Raw genomic sequence first — 19,424 nt, forward strand, 5'->3', positions numbered from 1 at the left:
TCCACCGTGTGTGTCAAGGTGGAATACTTTATGGAGCAGGATCCTTAGGTTGTATGTGACAACATCAAGACCCAGTCAGAACCTGAAAAGAGTCGTCATTATGATTTTAAAGTTCAGTGCTCCAATGTGGTTCTACATCAAGCCGCAACCTAATTTCACACACGGTCCAAAGAACGTCTTCCAGTCACTGCCATTTATGAGACATCTGAACAGTGAAGAAAAGCAGATAGTAAAGAAGACTGTCCAAAGAAATTCCTACTTTACTCACACAGATCAGCTGCTTCTTGGTATGTGTGCTGATGAAGACATGACTGTGAGAGACAAAGCTTTTTCAGTGATAAGAAAATATAGAGAATAGAATCAGCAGACAGAAGAGGATGAGAAGATTCTGCTGATACTGTTGACGAGGACTTGTTAATCTACACTGATGATGAGAATGACAGTGAAGATGAAGAGAATAACAATGTGGCTTCTATTGTTAACTCAAGACAAGTAGCGATTCCCAAACTAAAGTGGCAAGCAAAGAATTATCATTCCATGACTGACTGGAAGACTGAACTCAGGACTAAACATCCTGTCATTGCTTCTCTATTAGATCAATAGGATCTGAAAATTACTGAGACTCCACTGGAGGTGTCCAAATGGCCAAACAACACTCAAGCTGTTGAAAGAAGGATAAAATTGATGACTGAAGTTTGCATTGAAGTGACTGAACAGAAGACAATAGATAGATATATCAGACAAAGAATATTTTCCAGGAAAGTGATGTCCAAGTTCCGCACCAAGAAAGACTTCACTTATAACTTGTAATAATTAAATAGTTGATGAATGATATAACTCTTGTACATTTGATTATACAATCTTCACAACCAAAAATTATATAAACCAATAATTTATAACTAATTGCTTTCAGTGGTGTATAATTTGATGAAAAGTCGATCGCGATGCTGCAGGGTAAATAGGCATGAAATTATCTGAAATTTTGCACAAAAGTTTGTTGTGAACATACAAATAATGCCTGAAAAGTGCAGCTTGCATTTTTAAAATTTGTATTTTTTCAATGTTCCCTAATGAACAGTAGCACTGTGCAGGACGTGAAGATTGGGGCGCTTGTTCGCAGATTTTAAGTATTCCCTGGTTGTTGATGATCTTTAATTGAAAAATATGTCACGGAAAATCCTAGTTGTTCTGGGCCATTGTAATCAATGACAGGATAGCCTAGCTCCTGGTTTCCCTATATAAAGACTCATGTAACGAGCGTCATCGGTCTTGGAGTGACACCAGTGGGTTCACTGCGTCCATGCAAGGCCTCAGTCTGCTGGACCTCACCACGGTAGTCCTCAGCTTTTATAAAATATGGGAGGACACTGAGGTAGTCCCAGCCTGGGTTATCTGGTTATAATTATTAAACATTACTTTACAACCTAGTGCCTTTTTAATTTATTTAGTAGTAGCGTTACCAGTGCTTATAAAGGTTGTAGTTGCCTATTTTTTTTTAAATTCCTGTCTTCTATGAAAGACGAGTTGAGAATATAGAGTCCGATTTTAACTGAAATCATCAGCTGTAAAGAAGACAGCAAGATCTCAGAGGGTAAGTGATTGTCATATTAATCAGTACAAAGTGTGAGGTATCTCCATTCCTACAGTAAAGGAAAGAATTTAGCGTACTCTGTACATGTAAAATCACATCATCCAGGTGACACAGTGAGGTTTGATCTTTACTCACAAAATGTCAAGAATTTTCCGGCTAGCACATTCAACAAGACTGTTTATTACTGAAAAAATGTGTATATTGTGTATACTGTACCTGGGAAAACAAATCTTTTGATGCTGCATTTATACATTCTTAACAATCTGACAGGACTCGAAATCAATAGCTACTGTCTCAGTCGTTTTGTCAGGAAGAAGAACAGGGTAACTTTTACGTGAGAAGTTAATGACATTCACAAGCAAGTACTTATTGCCATTCTCTAAGGTCAAGAAATTTGTCAACATAACTATATACCTCTGAAAGGTTATGCATTTTTGTGCATTCTCTAATATCGCCTTTGCCATTCTTGGACAAAAATATTATATTCTACCCCGTTTAATACTTGGAGTATACATGGAGACGGTTTCGTTGGTCAACGCCCCCGTAGCCCGGTCTGTGACCAGGCCTCCTGGTGGATTAGGAAATGATCAACCAGGCTGTTACTGCTGGCCGCACGCAACCCGACGTACGAACCACAGCCCGGCTGGTTTGGTACTGACTTTAGGTGCCTGTCCAGCGCCTTCTTGAAGACAGACAGGGGTCTATTGGTAATCCCCCTTATGTATGCTAGGAGGCAGTTGAACAGTCATGGGCCATTGACCCTTATTGTCTCGTCTCTTATCGTGCTAGTGGCGCCCCTGTTTTCCATTGGGGAGATGTTGCATCGTCTCCCGAGTCTTTTGCTTTCACAGCGAGTGATTTCCGTGTGCAAGTTTGGTACTAATCCCTTTAGGATTTTCCAAGTGTATATAATCATGTACCTCTCCCGCCTGCGTTCTAGGCAATACAAGTTGAGGAACTTCAAGCGTTCCCAGTAATTGAGGTGTTTTATTGCAGTTATGTGTGCTGTGAAGGTTCTCTGTGCATTTTCTAGGTCTACAATTTCACCTGTCTAGAAAGAAGCTGTTAGTGTGCAGCAATATTCCAGCCCAGATAGAAGAAATGACCTGAAGAGTGTCATCATGGGCTTGGCATCCCTGGTTTTGAAGGTTCTTATTATCCATTCTGTCATTTTTCTAGCAGATGCGATTGATACAATGTTATGGTCCTTGAAGGTGAGATCCTATGACAAGATCACTCTCAGGTCTTTGACGTTAGTTTTTCGTTCTATTGTGTGGTTGGAATTTGTTTTATACTCCGATGTAGTTCTAATTTCCTCGTGTTTTCCATATCGGAGTAGTTGAAATTTCTCATATTTGAACTTCATATTGTTTTCTGCGGCCCATCTAAAGATTTTGTTGATGTCCGCCTGGAGTCTTGCAGTGTCTGCAACGGAAGACACTGTCATGCAAATTCGGGTGTCATCTGCAAAAGAAGACACGGTGCTGTGGCTTACATCTCTGTGTCAGATATGAGGATGAGGAACAGGATGGGAGCGAGTACTGTGCCTTGTGAAACAAAGCTTTTCACCGTAGCCGCCTCAGATTTTACTCTGTTTACTGCTACTCTTTGTGTTCTATTTGTTAGGAAATTATAGATCCATCTACCAACTTTTCCTGTTCTTCCTTTATCACTCATTTTGTGTGCTGTTTCAACATGGTCACACTTATTCTTACATTTACTGGGTGAATGACACTTTGTGCATTATGGATCAGCTTTATAGCAGTAGGTAAAACGGACTTATGGCTCACTAAATGGTGAGCAGTTTGATCAGGAGCCACGAGTATAGATCGCTGTTCACCACAACACAACTGATTTGAAAGAAACATGTGCAACACTTGGGTATCTTTATTTCCGAATGTTTCCCCTATATATAAGTATTTTTCAGTCGAATACAAGGCTGCAGATTGTAGTATTTCTGACGAAATTAGTCCGTCACCCTTGAAAGGAGGTGATCAATCCATTAGGAAAGGCGCACTACCAAAACTGTATATATAAGAAGAGAAGTGAGGTGAAGCAGCTGAAGGTGAGGTCACAGGTGAGTATGGCCTAGTAGTCGAAGTAGGTCATTCTAAAAAATTGTTAAGTAAATGATTTACAGAAGACTTTCATTATGCCATTATGTTGCTGTGTTAAACAAGAATCGTATATACCGACAAGTTAATGAATAGAGTGTATGTGATACACCTTGATCAATCACCAAATCCTTCACTGGAACAGCAGTTTGACTAGTATGTTGGCATCCACTCCCCTCACGATCTTAATCACAGGTGATCATATTGTGTCTCCACACTGGGGTCTCACAAGATCCTCAACAAAGACGAAGGTATCACTGTAGGTCCCCTCAAAGGTGGTTCCTTGACTCTGGTGAGGGGCTCTGGATCTAGGGAATTGGATCTGTGTTCAGGTTCCCTGAATTGAGCCTGAATACCTTCCATCCGGCACCCCCCCCCTCCCCCACATACGCTGTATAACTCTACAGGTTTAGCGCTCCTCCTATGATTATAATAAACACTGTAGGTGTCAGCGACGACATTTTGTCACCCGAACATATTAGACGACATAGTTGTAATCATTAAGTGTTCCTGAAAGCTGTTTATTAGAAAATAAGGAAAATAAAAAATGACCAATATAAATCTAGGTCGAGTACTGGTAGATAACGACTCCAAAGTAACCTGAAACCCTAACTATTGTTGAGGCCTCTTGCTTAGCGAGATGAACTGTTTTACAGATGAGGTAAGTATTCTACTAGCATAAACCATTGGCTATTGTTTGGCATTTATCATTGATATTAGACTGCACTGGTACCAACTTGGTTGACATCAGTAGTCAAATTGAACTCTTTGGTAAAGTCAAGGAATTTAAGAACAAGTGACGTTAATTTGTAATAATGATCAGTGAACTCTATCTAGATCAATGAAGTATTGTACTGCATGGGCAGACATCGTCTAGGGAACCTCTGAGTATCAGTAAGTTTTGGTCATCCATTGCAATTTTGTTCTGAGTCACAACTGCCCCCAGACACTTAATTTACTTCTTCACAAACTGACACTTAACTGACTTGACACCAGGTTACGTTTCAACGAATTTACCCAGTAATTTATCAAGCTTGCAAGATGTGATGATCAGACTTACATTTCCGTCAAGATGTACCATGAATGTATTACCTAAAAGCCGATTTATTGTCGTCGTAATAAATTTGGGAAATACAAGTGGAGTTGGCCATAATCCAATAAATTTACAATAGAACTGGGAGTATAACCAATGAGAGTCAGAAACGATGTCAACTCCCTGCATTGCTTTTCAAGCAGGAATTACCAGAATCTTGTTGAGCACGAGCAGACGGATTCGGTAAGAAAAAGTTCTTCCATTAAATATCCAGTAATTGGTCAAAGGATACATGGTAACATCTTTCTATTAAATATTAAGCTGAGAAGAGTATTTCATGGGAAATTCGATTCCTTTATAACCTCCTGAGCGAGCACAGTCAAGATGAAGTGCTCCACAAAGACGTGTTGTGTATGTTATAATTGGTATATGGGTTCATAAATTGATTTCATCCCCTTCTCCCATGGGATACAATGAGTGATGTGGAGTACGCCCCATAGGTTCACCCTTAAGTGACTTCTTAAGGTTGTCAATGATGCCTATCTCTCAAGCATCATTGAAAATCTTAAGAAGTCAAAAGACCTAGTGTAAGTACTCTGTTGGGGCTAAGTTGTCTTCTAACAATAAATAACAAAAAGGCACAATACCGTGACTGGAACGATACACAAATAACCCGCACATAAAAGAGAGAAGCTTACGACGACGTTTCGGTCCGACTTGGACCATTGACAAAGTGTGACTTTGTCAATGGTCCAAGTCGGACCGAAACGTCGTCGTAAGCTTCTCTCTTTTATGTGCGGGTTATTTGTGTATTGTCTTCTAACACTGTGAGTGGTAGGTTGAGCAGAGAATTCGTTTGTAAGAACAGCACCTAAAAGCTGATTTCCTGACACGTTGCAACCTCCACCCTCACCGGGAGAAGATATTGGATGACCTCAACGAGCAAGGTTGAAATTTCTACTGGGAACTTTACCAACAAGACTTTAATCCTTCCATGACATATAGTGTGTAACGATGGTAATATAAACATACCCTTGAACTTACACTAGTCACTTTTGACCAGCTCTTCTGTGCCAGAAATGGCATGTACCCCAGGGATGGGGTTCGCTTGTCTAGGTTTGGGGTGGGGGACTGACCAGTGCAGTGGAGGGAGCAGTTAGAGACTTTAAACCAGAAACAGTGTTATGGGTTTTGGAGAAAAAAACAATGAAATATGATACAACAGAATAAGGTAAGATGAATTCTCAGTGTAACGATATTGTGAGTTTTAGGGAAGCCAGTTAGAGGCAAAATGAGGTAGAGTTATTGGTGAATATTGGAAAACGAGTGGCACTAGGTGATAAGTGCAGTAATAGAGATAGTGGATGAACAGGAATGAACAGGGAGAGAATTGAGAAGAGAGGATTTCTAAATATATTATACAAATAGTCATAGCGCTAGAAACAAGATGGACGAGTTGAGATTAGTTGCAAGTGTTGGTAACATTGACGTATTTGCCATAAATGGGACGTGATTTAACATGAAGAATCAGGACATGCTTGCTGAATGTCACATTCAGCATCTTAAGTTATTCCACGTTGATAGAAGTTATGGGAAGAGAGGCAGTGTGGCATTATATGTTAAAGAACATTTAAATTGCTGCATAAAAGTGGGTATTAAGACTGAAAGAACACACACAGTCTGGGTAGAATTATCGGAAGGGCATGAAAAATTAGTTTTAGGTGTGATTTACCGTCCCCCAAACTTGGATAGGGACCAAGGAAGACTACTTTAAAAAAAATTAAGGCAAGGAGGCTTTAACTTTAGTCAAACTGATTGGAATTCGTTGACTTGAATCTTGAGTCAAGCGACTTCCGGGAGGTAGTTCAAGATTGTTTTTGGGCAGTTCATGACACAACCACTACCTACACAACACAATAACTTTAACTTATAAAGTGCTGCTAAGCACATACACCTCACCAGGCATTACACTTGCCAGACGTTACAGACATTTGTAATAATTGTACACTAAAGACCCAAAAATAATTGTCTGAAGATCAGGTTATGTTTAGTCCAATTTTCACTATGAAAAAATTTATGAACAAACGGTACACCACACCTTAATATACATTTGGTAAGCATCTTATGACAAAAATGCCACACCATTCACCCACTATATTCACCTGTTCAAACATACTCTTGCACACATATGCATACACTTATACATACATCTATGTATATTCCCATACAGATGCACACATATATACATACACACGCACCTGCATGTTTATGTAAACATGCGTTTCCACCTCTGTCCCTATCATAGCCAAGGAAATACACCTTAAAACAATGATGTCATACAAACAGTGAACTTCGCTTCTCCTCACGCACTCTTCCATCATATTACTCAATATTAATACCACACAGTACATGCTTACCCACTCACACCCACACACCCCTGTATGGGAGGCTAGCCCGTTGGTTCCCAGTGACCTACAAATTCCATAAATCACGCAGCCGAAAATTCTGATAACCCTCTGTAATTTCACATAGAGTAAATATCAGAATGTGCTTTCTGTTTAAGATATTTTACTTTAAGCATAAATTTCAATATTTTGTTGGATTATTTTACTTTCAGTAGAATAAATTCCAGTATCTAGATTTTGTGTTGTTGTTCTGTTAGTATGGACCACAGGGGTTAAGTGCTTGTCGATAATTAAAAGAAAATGCTTTTATTATAGTAAATCTCGGCACAGTTTCCACTTAGTAATTGAAACTTGCCTCCCACAGTACAACGCCGTCGGCAGGTACGAGAATCTGCAGCAAGAGATGAACGCTTCCTTGCACTGGCTTAAGGCTGGTGTGTTTGCTGACAGGTTTCCCTCATCAGACCGACCCTTCCACGCGGCTGAGCTCCGCCAAGAGTACCTGCAGCGCCTCACCTCTGAGGACAAGTTACGCTTCCTTCGGACATATCTACTCGACTTTCTCCTTTTTGGATATGACATGCCTTAACGGAACATGTCTTGCGTGTAACAACGTATTACTACTTCCTTGTATGTTAAAGCTAATTTTCATCTTTTAACTTGATGTTTTGTACATTTCATCATGCTATAATTTACGTTAATGGTTTTCAGTTCATGTGAACTAATTCTTCTCGAGGAAAAGGTAAATTCATTATGTACATTTACGTAAGCGCCTTTTAACCTTTCTTTTTAAACATAACTGCTTTTAATTAATATTATCTTTAGTTGTTAAACTGACTATTTAAGATTTTCTGTCGTTTGTAACAAGATCATTTTTAATTAAAATAATCACAAGATCGATATGCATCGTGTTCAGTAATAACGTAAACGTCTCTCGTCTTCACAAGACCGCCTTTTGTCTCAGCCTTATATGATCGTTTGTATATTTAACTTAATCATAGATTTCAGTATCACATTGCCTGTTACTCTCTGGGTTGGTTGTGATGTAACCAGAATAACTGTCTTGTGCTTCTCCGCACACAGTATACTGTCACATTAACATTCTCGAGGAAATGTACTTTGTTACATTTTCCCTCCTACTCAGGCTTAAAAATGTTTACCCATCATGGAAAGCAATAACTTTTTAAAGCTAATTAGTATATGAAATACGGCAAGAAAAGGATGAAGTTATAAATGTCGGGTTGTGTTGGAGTATGTGGTGTTAGGTGTGTAGGAAGAATATTTCTCAACACAGTCTTTGAAACACAGGAAAGAAATGATATATTCCGAGCTCCTTGAGATATTACCAATCTAAGATGCTTTCGTTTTTATGTTGCTATATAAGTGATAATCAATATAAATATATTATTTCTTTATCAATACCCACACTTTTGTAAAGAGAGCTTAACTAATTCACTATACGTGTATATAATGTGTCGATATTGCTTATATGGTATGGACATAAAAATCACTGATAAACCATACCACGGGTGGGGATAGAACCCGCGATCAGAGAGTCTCAAAACTCCAGACTCACCCGTGGTATGGTTTGTTTGCAATCGTGTCATTACGATTTCGTGAGTCAAATCACTGATATTAAGCTCTTACGGTGTTGTTAGCTCGCGACCTGAACACAAGGGTTATTAAAACTTATTCCATCAAGCTGTCACAACTCAGTTATTGGTTTCATATGTTATCGCTTTCGAACGCAAAAAAAAAAAATGGTAAAGGACATGCTAGATATTCTAATATAAGAAATCTTCTGACTTTGCCTCAGTGAGGCCCTATAGCACTCCAGACCTTAAAAATATAGAAAATAATTCAGTTATGTATAGTGGATAGAATAACCAAAAACAAACTAGCTGGGCTGTTAAAAAAAAATAAAAAAAAAAACGGAAAAATCGGGTGCGGAGGCAGAATAATTCCTGGTGCCCGCCTTCCCTGGCGTGTGGGAGTAATTTTGCCGCTGGATGATCAAACATGATGTGACGATAATCGTGGAAATGAAGATACTTCGAGCCTGAGCCATAAAGTTAGGCATTAGGGAATTAGGAATTTGTATTTCAATGCATTTAGCAGCTCAATTACTTTAAAATCATGTACAATAACGCACAATATAAATTATTAAGCTTTAGGCCATAGTTTGTAATCATGACGCTACCAGAAGAATTTACCAGCATCTCATTACGCAGGTTATAGAGATGAACTCTACCCAAAACTCTTTCCGATAAACTAGGATATCACCCTAATATGTAAATATGGAGAACTTTAGAATAACTCTAGATATGCTTCATATATTCTAGAACCACTGATTATGTCTCTAATAGAGATAAAATAAATGAATAGTAAATTAATGTTTGCCTGAATAAGGATGGGAATGATCACGGAAGTAAAACTTACTCTGTTATTAGCACATTAAACTCTCTCGTAAAACAATGACACAGATGTGATCCTTAATTTTTATCTGAGTGGACCGGTAAGACATTGGACCGAAGTTCCAGTTAGCCTATCATCTTATGACCTGTCAAGTTTTCAGACAAATGATATATAACCACCATCATCTCGGTATTAGATTGAAAAAGTTCCCTAAGGAAAACGACTCCTCAGTTATATCCTAGTACTAAACATGTCTTATTTCACACTGTGGTATCTGAGGGCATCTCTTATCTAGGACCTAATATAAATCTTACCCATCCTAACTATCTATATTGAAGGCATGGCTTGTTTTCGTCGACATGAATAGTAAGAATATAACCAAGAATTATTTTCCCTTTTGTGCTCTTATTTATAACTCTTATCTATACCTTTTATTTAATGATTTTGGCTCTTAATTACTGCATAGTACAACAATACGTAGACGTAACCTAGCAAGGTGGAAAATACAGTTTTATTGCTTAGTAAAAGCATTGTAGAATTGATGACTTACACTGGAATACGGAGTTGCATATTTTCTATCATATTCCATACGAAGATCTCCATGCATGGAGTTAAGTATGTGGTATTGAATTACTGATAGACATGCATCCCATATATGCCTCAATTCAAGTTATCGCATTTCCGGTCCAACACTTCCCTACTGTGTATTATTATTATTATTATTATTATTATTATTATTATTATTATTATTATTATTATTTTTATTATTATGTGAGCAAATCACCTTCAGGAGGCATGCAGGGCATTACCTGAATTATTACTTGCAAGTAATTTGGGTGAGGTAAGTGGGCCTTAGGTCACAGCAAGTAGCCTAACTGTAACTCCCTCGATGTCCCCTCCCTACCACTCTCACAAAATGCTAGACCTGACATTAAATGTCAGGCTTCCTGGGTACACGAAAGAAATTGATATTAACACTTACCATTTAATTACTGGGAGACACTTAATGCTGATGGAACACACCCTAACATTACCCTAACAGCTAGGATTTATGATGCCCAATGCCAAAAACTACTGTACATTATGGGTAAGCGTCACTTAGCTAAGGTGCATTGTTGAGAAGGATTCATTGAAGTCCTCTATTTTTTCGTCCTGGTTGCCGAATTGTAAGGGTTTTCCACACTATCCCAATTCTTCAGCAGGAAGGTGTCAGTAATTTCTAAATTACGAATTGAGGCCGATATACACGAAATGACCTTCGAGAATGCCTGATTGCATTGCACGATTCGGTCCAGTGTTCGCACATTAAATTCAATATGGCGTCTGTCTCCGGCATCACCCTGCAGCTGTTCTACACTCCCCTCACTCGAAATTTCTCGAATGGGTCAAATCAGCATCATATTTTATTACACAGTTATTATATTATTCATTTATGTTCTACATTTAGAAAATTATGTAAAAAATCCACACCTATGAATACTCATAATGAATAAGATGTGAGATGGACTTTATTTTGTTGGTTATATTAAATATAAGAAACAAAACTGAAGGTGTAATGCAAGTCCCATTATGCCGTAAGAAAAAACAAGTAAAGTTTAGAAGAAAAAGCTGCTCTCATATCTCAGTTTGGTTGTGTTTTACTAAGGAAAATAGTGAACTTTGATTTATTATTGCATTTCTGCGCTGGAACTTTTATCATTAATGAAAATGAAGCCTGTCCATTGTCCATGAAGGAAGGAGTGTAAGAGAAAACATCTGTGAGAATTATCCAAGTCTCTCATCTCCATAAATTTGTCTTGTAGAGTAGTATGGAAACTTAGTGTATCCCTTGGATAAGATGTAGTGGACAGTTTAACTTCTCGTGTACAATTTAATAATAATCACAGGTTGAAAAATTTATTATTTCTTTCACATTTCTGAAAAATTCGTCATTTAAGATGAAGAGCATTTAGCTGAATACTCCAGCAGCCTTATCTAGTACTATAGCTTACATGAGGCTTGAAGATCCTTCCGATCGCTGGCGGCCTTAACGGGTTCCCTAGGTTATCACTACTGCCATGGTTGCCTATATTGTTTAGGTTAGGGCGAAGCTATGGCTTCTGCTGCTGTTGCTGCCAAACACTGTGCCTCTAGCAGGGACCAGGAGGCTACGCTGTGCAGCGAAATATTGGGATGATTACGTAGGGTTTTGACCTTATTTTGCCTCTGAGATGTGCTTATCTTTGCTCCTTATATTTAAAATAAATTTCCTCTTTAATAATAAAATATATATGTAATTTAATCAGCTTGCACTAAAAAAATCTTATTTATTGTCGGCGTATTAATCTTCACTTTATAATAAGAATGTTGACATTATCAGCATCTCTTGAAAGCATTTACGATTCGATATTTTAAGACCACATGAGATGGCGCGTTACAGAGGACATTAACAGCATTATAGTGATGTAATGATTGAAGACTGAATAAGAAACCTTGTTGAGATGCATAATGGGAGACATTCGTTATGTGGATGGCAGACAGTGGCCTGACTGGTTCCCTATATGTACATTATACAGTAGGTAAATATGTTATATGGACGGCAGACAGTGGTTTTAATGTTTCTTTTTATGGCCAATATGAAGTAACTGAGTATATCATTACATAGACAGTAGACAGTAGCTAAATGTCTCCACGATCTCTTGATCCAAGGATCTGGATTTATCGTCCCCTTCCATGGATTGAACTTGAATTCCTGTAATTTCCCAAGCAGTATTTGACTCCTAAGGGTTTAATGTTTTCCCAAACTAAAACAAATAAAAATACATTTTGGACAGCTAGTGCACTGATTAACTTCTTTTATGGGAGACAGTGAACAGACTGTTGTGTTTTTTATATTACTGCGCAAAATGGCTGAATATTTCTATATGGATGATAGAAAGTGGCTCATTATCTCCTTATATAGATGGAATACATTGCCTCAATGTTTCCTTATATGGAAGGCAGAGATTGGCTGTATTTATCTTCCTATAAAGATGGTAACCAGTGCCTGATGTTTCTTTTAACTGACTGAAGGTTGTGTAAGAATGGTATATAATACCGATAAGATGAAATTAAGACACATGTGCAACATCTGGGTATCTTTATTGTAGACGTTTCGCCATCCAGTGGCTTTATCAATACAAATTCTAGGACATAACTTGAAGACAGTAGAACTATGTACAGAAGATGAGGTAATCAGTCCCTCAACCTAGGAGTACGTGCGAAGAGCACCATAGTCGTGGAGATTCTGAAGCAGAAGAAAGGAGCCTGGCGCTTATATAGTAACGTCAAGTGTAGCAGACGAGGGCATAGTCACTGGTAGGCGGGATTCCCCAGTGGAAGTAGGTCCTTCCCAAAGAGATGGGTTAGTTGTAGTAGTAGTTGTCGTAGTCGTGAAGGTTATGTACATGTCCTAAGAATCAAGATTCCATGATGTTGCAGTGTCTGACAAGTTGTGTAAGAATGGTATATAATACCGACAAGATGAAATTAAGACACATGTGCAACATCTGGGTATCTTTATTGTAGACGTTTCGCCATCCAGTGGCTTTATTTTATCTTGTCGGTATTATATACCATTCTTCCACAACTTGTCAGACACTGCAACATCATGGAATCTTGATTCTGAGGACATGTACATAACCTTCACGACTGCGACAACTACTACTACAACTAACCCATCTCTTTGGGAAGGACCTACTTCCACTGGGGAATCCCGCCTACCAGTGACTATGCCCTCGTCTGCTACACCTGACGTTACTATATAGCCCCAGGCTCCATGCTTCTGCTTCAGAATCTCCACGACTATGGTGCTCTTCGCACCTACTCCTAGGTTGAGGGACTGATTACCTCATCTTCTGTACATAGTTCTACTGTCTTCAAGTTATGACCTAGAATTTGTATTGATAAAGCCACTGGATGGCGAAACGTCTACAATAAAGATAACCAGATGTTGCACATATGACTGAAGGTTTTCCCACTGACGGCAGACAATGGACAGATTATCTTCTTATTTTGAAAGATCGAATCAAAGATCATTTCTTTCTGCCTCCCTGAGGGGAGACAGAAATTTGGAGGAAATTTGCTAAGGCCTTACACACTGTTTGGGTTGGGTCAACTTTTGACTCTCCAGGTCAGTTAAGCTTTGGTTCTTGCAGATTTTTAAATTTTCTTAAGGCTTGGGTGTCATCAGCGCATGTGCATGACGAAACAAAGAGCCTTTTTCATATTTTGTAATCTCTGAGGTACTATTTTCGCTAGTTCATGAAATGCGTAGCCTTTCAATTTCAAAAAATAGGTGATAATAAAGTGCCTTTTGTAGGTATTTAAGGGTTTTTATTATCCTTTCTAATATGTTGTAATAATGTGTGTAATATAGATTTTAATGTCTTCATCTTGCTCTCTCTCTAATTCTCCCTCTCCCTCTCCCTCTCCCCCTCTCTCTCTCTCTCTCTCTCTCTCTCTCTCTCTCTCTCTCTCTCTCTCTCTCTCTCTCTCTCTCTCTCTCTCTCTCTCTCTCTCTCTCTCTCTCTCTCGTTCTGCTAGTTTATATTACACTCCCTGTTCATCATATAGACGGTAGAACAAAAATATATAGTTACACCTAGAGCCTAATAACTAGGCGATAAAAAAGCTAAAAAGTAGATAGGGGTATATATATTTACAGTTTATATATTATCTATTTCAAATAATTGTAGGATATTTGGTCAAAATTACTGGTATCATATTTTTGTCAGAAAAGAAAAAAATGAAATAGTATTTAAGACAGAGATCATTTTAATTTAGTTTAATTATAACAAGTTTGATTATAACAAGTTCTTCCGTAAATACTTATCAACATTCAAATCATCATTGTTATTCAAACTTCTAACTTATTTGTTATGACAAATGATACTCAAGTTCATCAATTATTTCTGTCGAAATATTATTTATAATATAATATTGATACAGACGGAATAACGCTATATATTCGACTTCATTTTTCACGACACTTACATTATCTTCATCACATAGAAATACAACAATATGAGACGGAATCCATAGAACCATACATAAATTACTTTTTCTCTATTTAAATATCTATACTTGGCTTGTCCTATTAGCATGTTGCTAGTCAATATTCTATTCAGGGTTATACCACGAAGATGACATTGCGTCAGTAATGATAAAGGAATCTCGCTATCATTAGCATAGTAATGATAAAGGAATCTCGCTATCATTAGCATAGTAATGATGAAGGAATCTTGCTATCATTAGCATAGTAATGATGAAGGAATCTTGCTATCATTAGCATAGTAATGATGAAGGAATCTTGCTATGATTAGCATAGTAATGATGAAGGAATCTTGCTATCATTAGCATAGTAATGATGAAGGAATCTTGCTATCATTAAGATAGTAATGATCAAGGAATCTTGCTATCATTAGCATAGTAATGATCAAGGAATCTTGCTATCATTAGCATAGTAATGATCAAGGAATCTTGCTATCATAGCAAGGTAATGATCAAGGAATCTTGCTATCATTAGCATAGTAATGATCAAGGAATCTTGCTATCATTAGCATAGTAATGATCAAGGAATCTTGTTATCATTAGCATTGTAATGATCAAGGAATCTTGCTATTATTAGCACAGTAATGATCAAGGAATCTTGCTATCATAGCAAGGTAATGATCAAGGAATCTTGCTATCATTAGCATAGTAATGATCAAGGAATCTTGCTATCATTAGCATAGTAATGATCAAGGAATCTTGTTATCATTAGCATTGTAATGATCAAGGAATCTTGCTATCATTAGCACAGTAATGATCAAGGAATCTTGCTATCATTAGCCTAGTAATTATCAAGGAATCTTGCTATCATTAGCAAGGTAATGATCAAGGAATCTTGCTATCATTTAGCGTAGTAATGATCAAAGAATCTTACTTTCATTAGCAAGGTAATGATCAAAGAATCTTGCTATCATTAGGATAGTGATGATCAAGGACTCCTGCTATCATTAGCATAGTAATGATCAAGGAATCTTGCTATCGTTAGCATAGCAATGATCAAGGAATCTTGCTATCATTAGCATAGTAATGATCAAGGAATCTTGCTATCATTAGCATAGTAATGATCAAGGAATCTTGCTATCATTAGCATAGTAATGATCAAGGAATCTTGCTATCATTAGCATAGTAATGATCAAGGAATCTTGCTATCATTAGCATAGTAATGATCAAGGAATCTTGCTATCATTAGCATAGTAATGATCAAGGAATCTTGCTATCGTTAGCATAGCAATGATCAAGGAATCTTGCTATCATTAGCATAGTAATGATCAAGGAATCTTGCTATCATTAGCACAGTAATGATCAAGGAATCTTGCTATCATTAGCATAGTAATGATCAAGGAATCTTGCTATCATTAGCATAGTAATGATCAAGGAATCTTGCTATCATTAGCATAGTAATGATCAAGGAATCTTGCTATCATTAGCATAGTAATGATCAAGGAATCTTGCTATCATTAGCATAGTAATGATCAAGGAATCTTGCTATCATTAGCATGGTAAACATTTCAGTTTGTGACTCAGAAGTTCAATTGTTATTTGTTATTTATACGTCAGCTTGCTGTCTATAATTGTTATCTAGGAAAGTTGCAAATAAGAGCAGAAGCAGCACTGCCAACGTTTATAATTTATATTTTCTTACTCTAAGTGGAATATTCTCACTATCCGAGAGACGGTGGGATAGGCGGATATAAGTGTTTTTTTTTTTTTTAAATATCATAGTGACAACTAGCATGTGAAGTATGTGAGCAATAATAGCATTAACGGATAAAGGAGATTTAGTGATAGTTTTCAATGAAACTGAGTAATCAGGCAAAAATATGTACAGCTAAGAAACGTGTGCGTTGTTGAGGGCCAGACTGGATACTGGCGATTTTTCTCGCAAATTCGAAAAGGAATGCTTGGATATAGTGTGCGAATTGTGAGGTTAATGCGTATGGTTTAACGAAGAGATGAGGACGATAAACTTGGTATTGAGTTGTAAGTTAATGATCTTGTCAGACTACGGGGTGAAAATTATATTCTACTTGTTTAAAATAAAAAATATAAGTTTGGGAAAAACTGAAAACAAGTGCTGATGTAAACATCCACACCAGAAGCATATGTGAACGGTGTAGACACTGGCAACATGCACCAGTAAACACCATACACACAAATAATATACACACAAACAATATTGGCACAAACAACATGCACACACAAATAATAAGGAAACAAACAATATGCACACAGAAACACAAACAATATGCACACAGAAACACAAACAATATGAACACAGAAACACAAACAAAATGCACAAAAACACAAACAATATGCACAGAAACACAAGCAATATGCACAGAAACACAAACAATATGCACAGAAACACAAACAATATGCACAGAAACACAAGCAATATGCACAGAAACACAAACAATATGCACAGAAACACAAACAATATGCACAGAAACACAAACAATATGCACAGAAACACAAACAATATGCACAGAAACACAAACAATATGCACAGAAACACAAACAATATGCACAGAAACACAAGCAATATGCACAGAAACACAAACAATATGCACAGAAACACAAACAATATGCACAGAAGCACAAACAATATGCACAGATCAAGGACACCTCCATAGATATGTGTGGGTTCAAGGTCACCTACAATTTGCACATTATCATGACTGTTTAAGAGTGACAACAGTTTATTACCATTACGATTACCAAACTGAGAGTTTCCAATGCTTTTGTGTCTTGCATTATAATCGCCAGTAATAAGAGTAGGTTCAGAATGAGCACAAGTTGGGAGCTCCAAGTAATTAAACTTATCAGCAGGAGCATACAAGTTAAATATGTTGAGAGCAGAGTTCCCAATATAAATCCTGACACCGTGATACTGTAGCCCCTCTGTTTTCTTATGTGCAAGAAGTTGATGGGGAAGTGATTTTTTAATATATAGAACACAAGAGTTAGTAGATTTGAGGTTATATGCAACAAATGATGGCAATTTAGGGGGTTGGGATTTTTCAGGGACTCTGCACTCTTGTAGACACACAATATCAATATATTCAGTAGTTACTTTATGGTGAAGGTCAGAAAATCTTTTTCTAAGTGACGCAATATTCCAACTTAAAATGGATAGTTTATACGAGTTTGGTTCCATTATAAAAGTCCAAGGATAGAATTCAATTTCTCAGCAAAATGAAAAAACTTATTAAATAGCAAACAAACATAATCAATATCAATATCAATATCATCAGTATTATCCTTATCCATAAGTCTCTTAAGTGCACTTCCATTATGGAGGCCTCTTGGGAGTCTTTGTTTACAGAGGTCACGGCGCTCTTTGTCTGTGAATGTATGGAAGGTGACACTATCCCTCGCACTCACCTCTCCACTTTTATTACACTCATCACTATCATCACATGTACCACTTCCTTCATCATTATGATTAAAATTATGAACACCAGTGATACATACACCATTATCGACAACCGGGTCATCTCCACACTCAGTATCTATCAATACATTGCACTCATCATTTTGACTTTCGTGATGGTCTTCGCTGCCCTTATCATCTTCACTGTGATTGTAAACATCACTATCAGTCATCATTTTTGTAATTATTAACACCACTGCAATCATCAGTTTGTTCATCATCACCACACTAATTTTCATAATGGCTGACAATCTGTGGGTTGATGTACTCATTTGCAACCTCTGTAAGTTTTTCCTCGTGGTGCTCAAGTTGTTGTTTCAAGCACCATTGTTGCTTCTCCAGTACTGTTATGCGCAGTTGCATGTTGTGTACCAACCGAGCAAGACTAGTTTCATCTGGAGGTATGAAGTCCCGGTCAGCTGAGCAAGGTGGCTGACTGATAGCTGACTCAGCCAGACAGGTGGTGTCAACACCAACAACATCACTTGTGTTTATAGCAGACGTGATAGTGCTCTGGTGATGTACTCCCAGGGTGACTTGCTCAACCACAGTGTCTGAAATCAGGCATGGGTCAGTATTCAGACATGAAGTATCTGGTAGGCCTACTGCCTCATCATTGGAGGTGATGGGTGAGGCGGGAGCCCTGCGGCTGGCGATGTGGGCAGCTTTCACTCTGTAGTCAGCATGAGCAGCAGTGACTCCTGGGGTCTTACAATTGTTACATTGTAATGCAACGGTCTGGTGTTTCTTTATCATATCATAGCACTGGTGAGAAGGATGGGCCTTGGCACACACTGCACACCAGTGTGACTTACCTAGGCATTTCCAAGCAATGTGACCCCAGCGCTGACACTTGTAGCATCTATGGTGAGGTGGTTTGTACAAGGCTATTTTGCAACTCCTGTTAAGCGCTGCACGAGAGTAGATATATGATGGTGGAGTTCCTTGGCCAATCCACTCAGCCAATATCAGATCATTTGGAAGTCGACGAGGGTTTGCAACTTGATCTGACAATAGGAATTTAGGATCCAAGTACTTATTGACATTGTGGATAACAATAAGCAGCACTTTAGGTGATCTTGGTGGGGCAGCTTGGAATTGGATGTTAGCATTTTTGGTCGTTAGTAGCAAAAAAGTAATTATCCTCGTCATGACGAAAGCGAACCCGAAGGTTTTCCTCTGGGATGTCTATTGTAACTTCATAAAATCATCTAAACTTGACCTCAAACTCAGTGTTAGCAGGGAAATCAAGCCTAACCATTCTCCGATGGCTGTTGTCGCTCTCGTTGCTTCTTGCAGCAAGCCTCCTTTGAAATCCTCTTTCTTTTTTCAAAGGTTCCTTACTTCTATAACGTTCGAATTC

General features: G+C 37.9%; 1 protein-coding gene across 1 annotated transcript in view; it reads left to right on the forward strand.

Moving 5' to 3' along the window:
• Positions 1-12,748, forward strand: part of LOC128699090 (carbohydrate sulfotransferase 11) — a 214,802-nt gene extending 202,054 nt beyond the window's left edge. The window contains exon 8 of the mRNA XM_070096756.1: positions 7,508-12,748. Within this exon, the coding sequence (XP_069952857.1) occupies positions 7,508-7,732 (225 nt within the window). The 3' untranslated portion in view covers positions 7,733-12,748. The remainder of the gene's footprint in view (positions 1-7,507) is intronic.
• The last annotated feature ends 6,676 nt before the right edge of the window (positions 12,749-19,424 follow it).

This window comes from Cherax quadricarinatus, chromosome 54 (assembly GCF_038502225.1).
Source record: "Cherax quadricarinatus isolate ZL_2023a chromosome 54, ASM3850222v1, whole genome shotgun sequence".
Lineage (NCBI taxonomy): Eukaryota > Metazoa > Arthropoda > Malacostraca > Decapoda > Parastacidae > Cherax > Cherax quadricarinatus.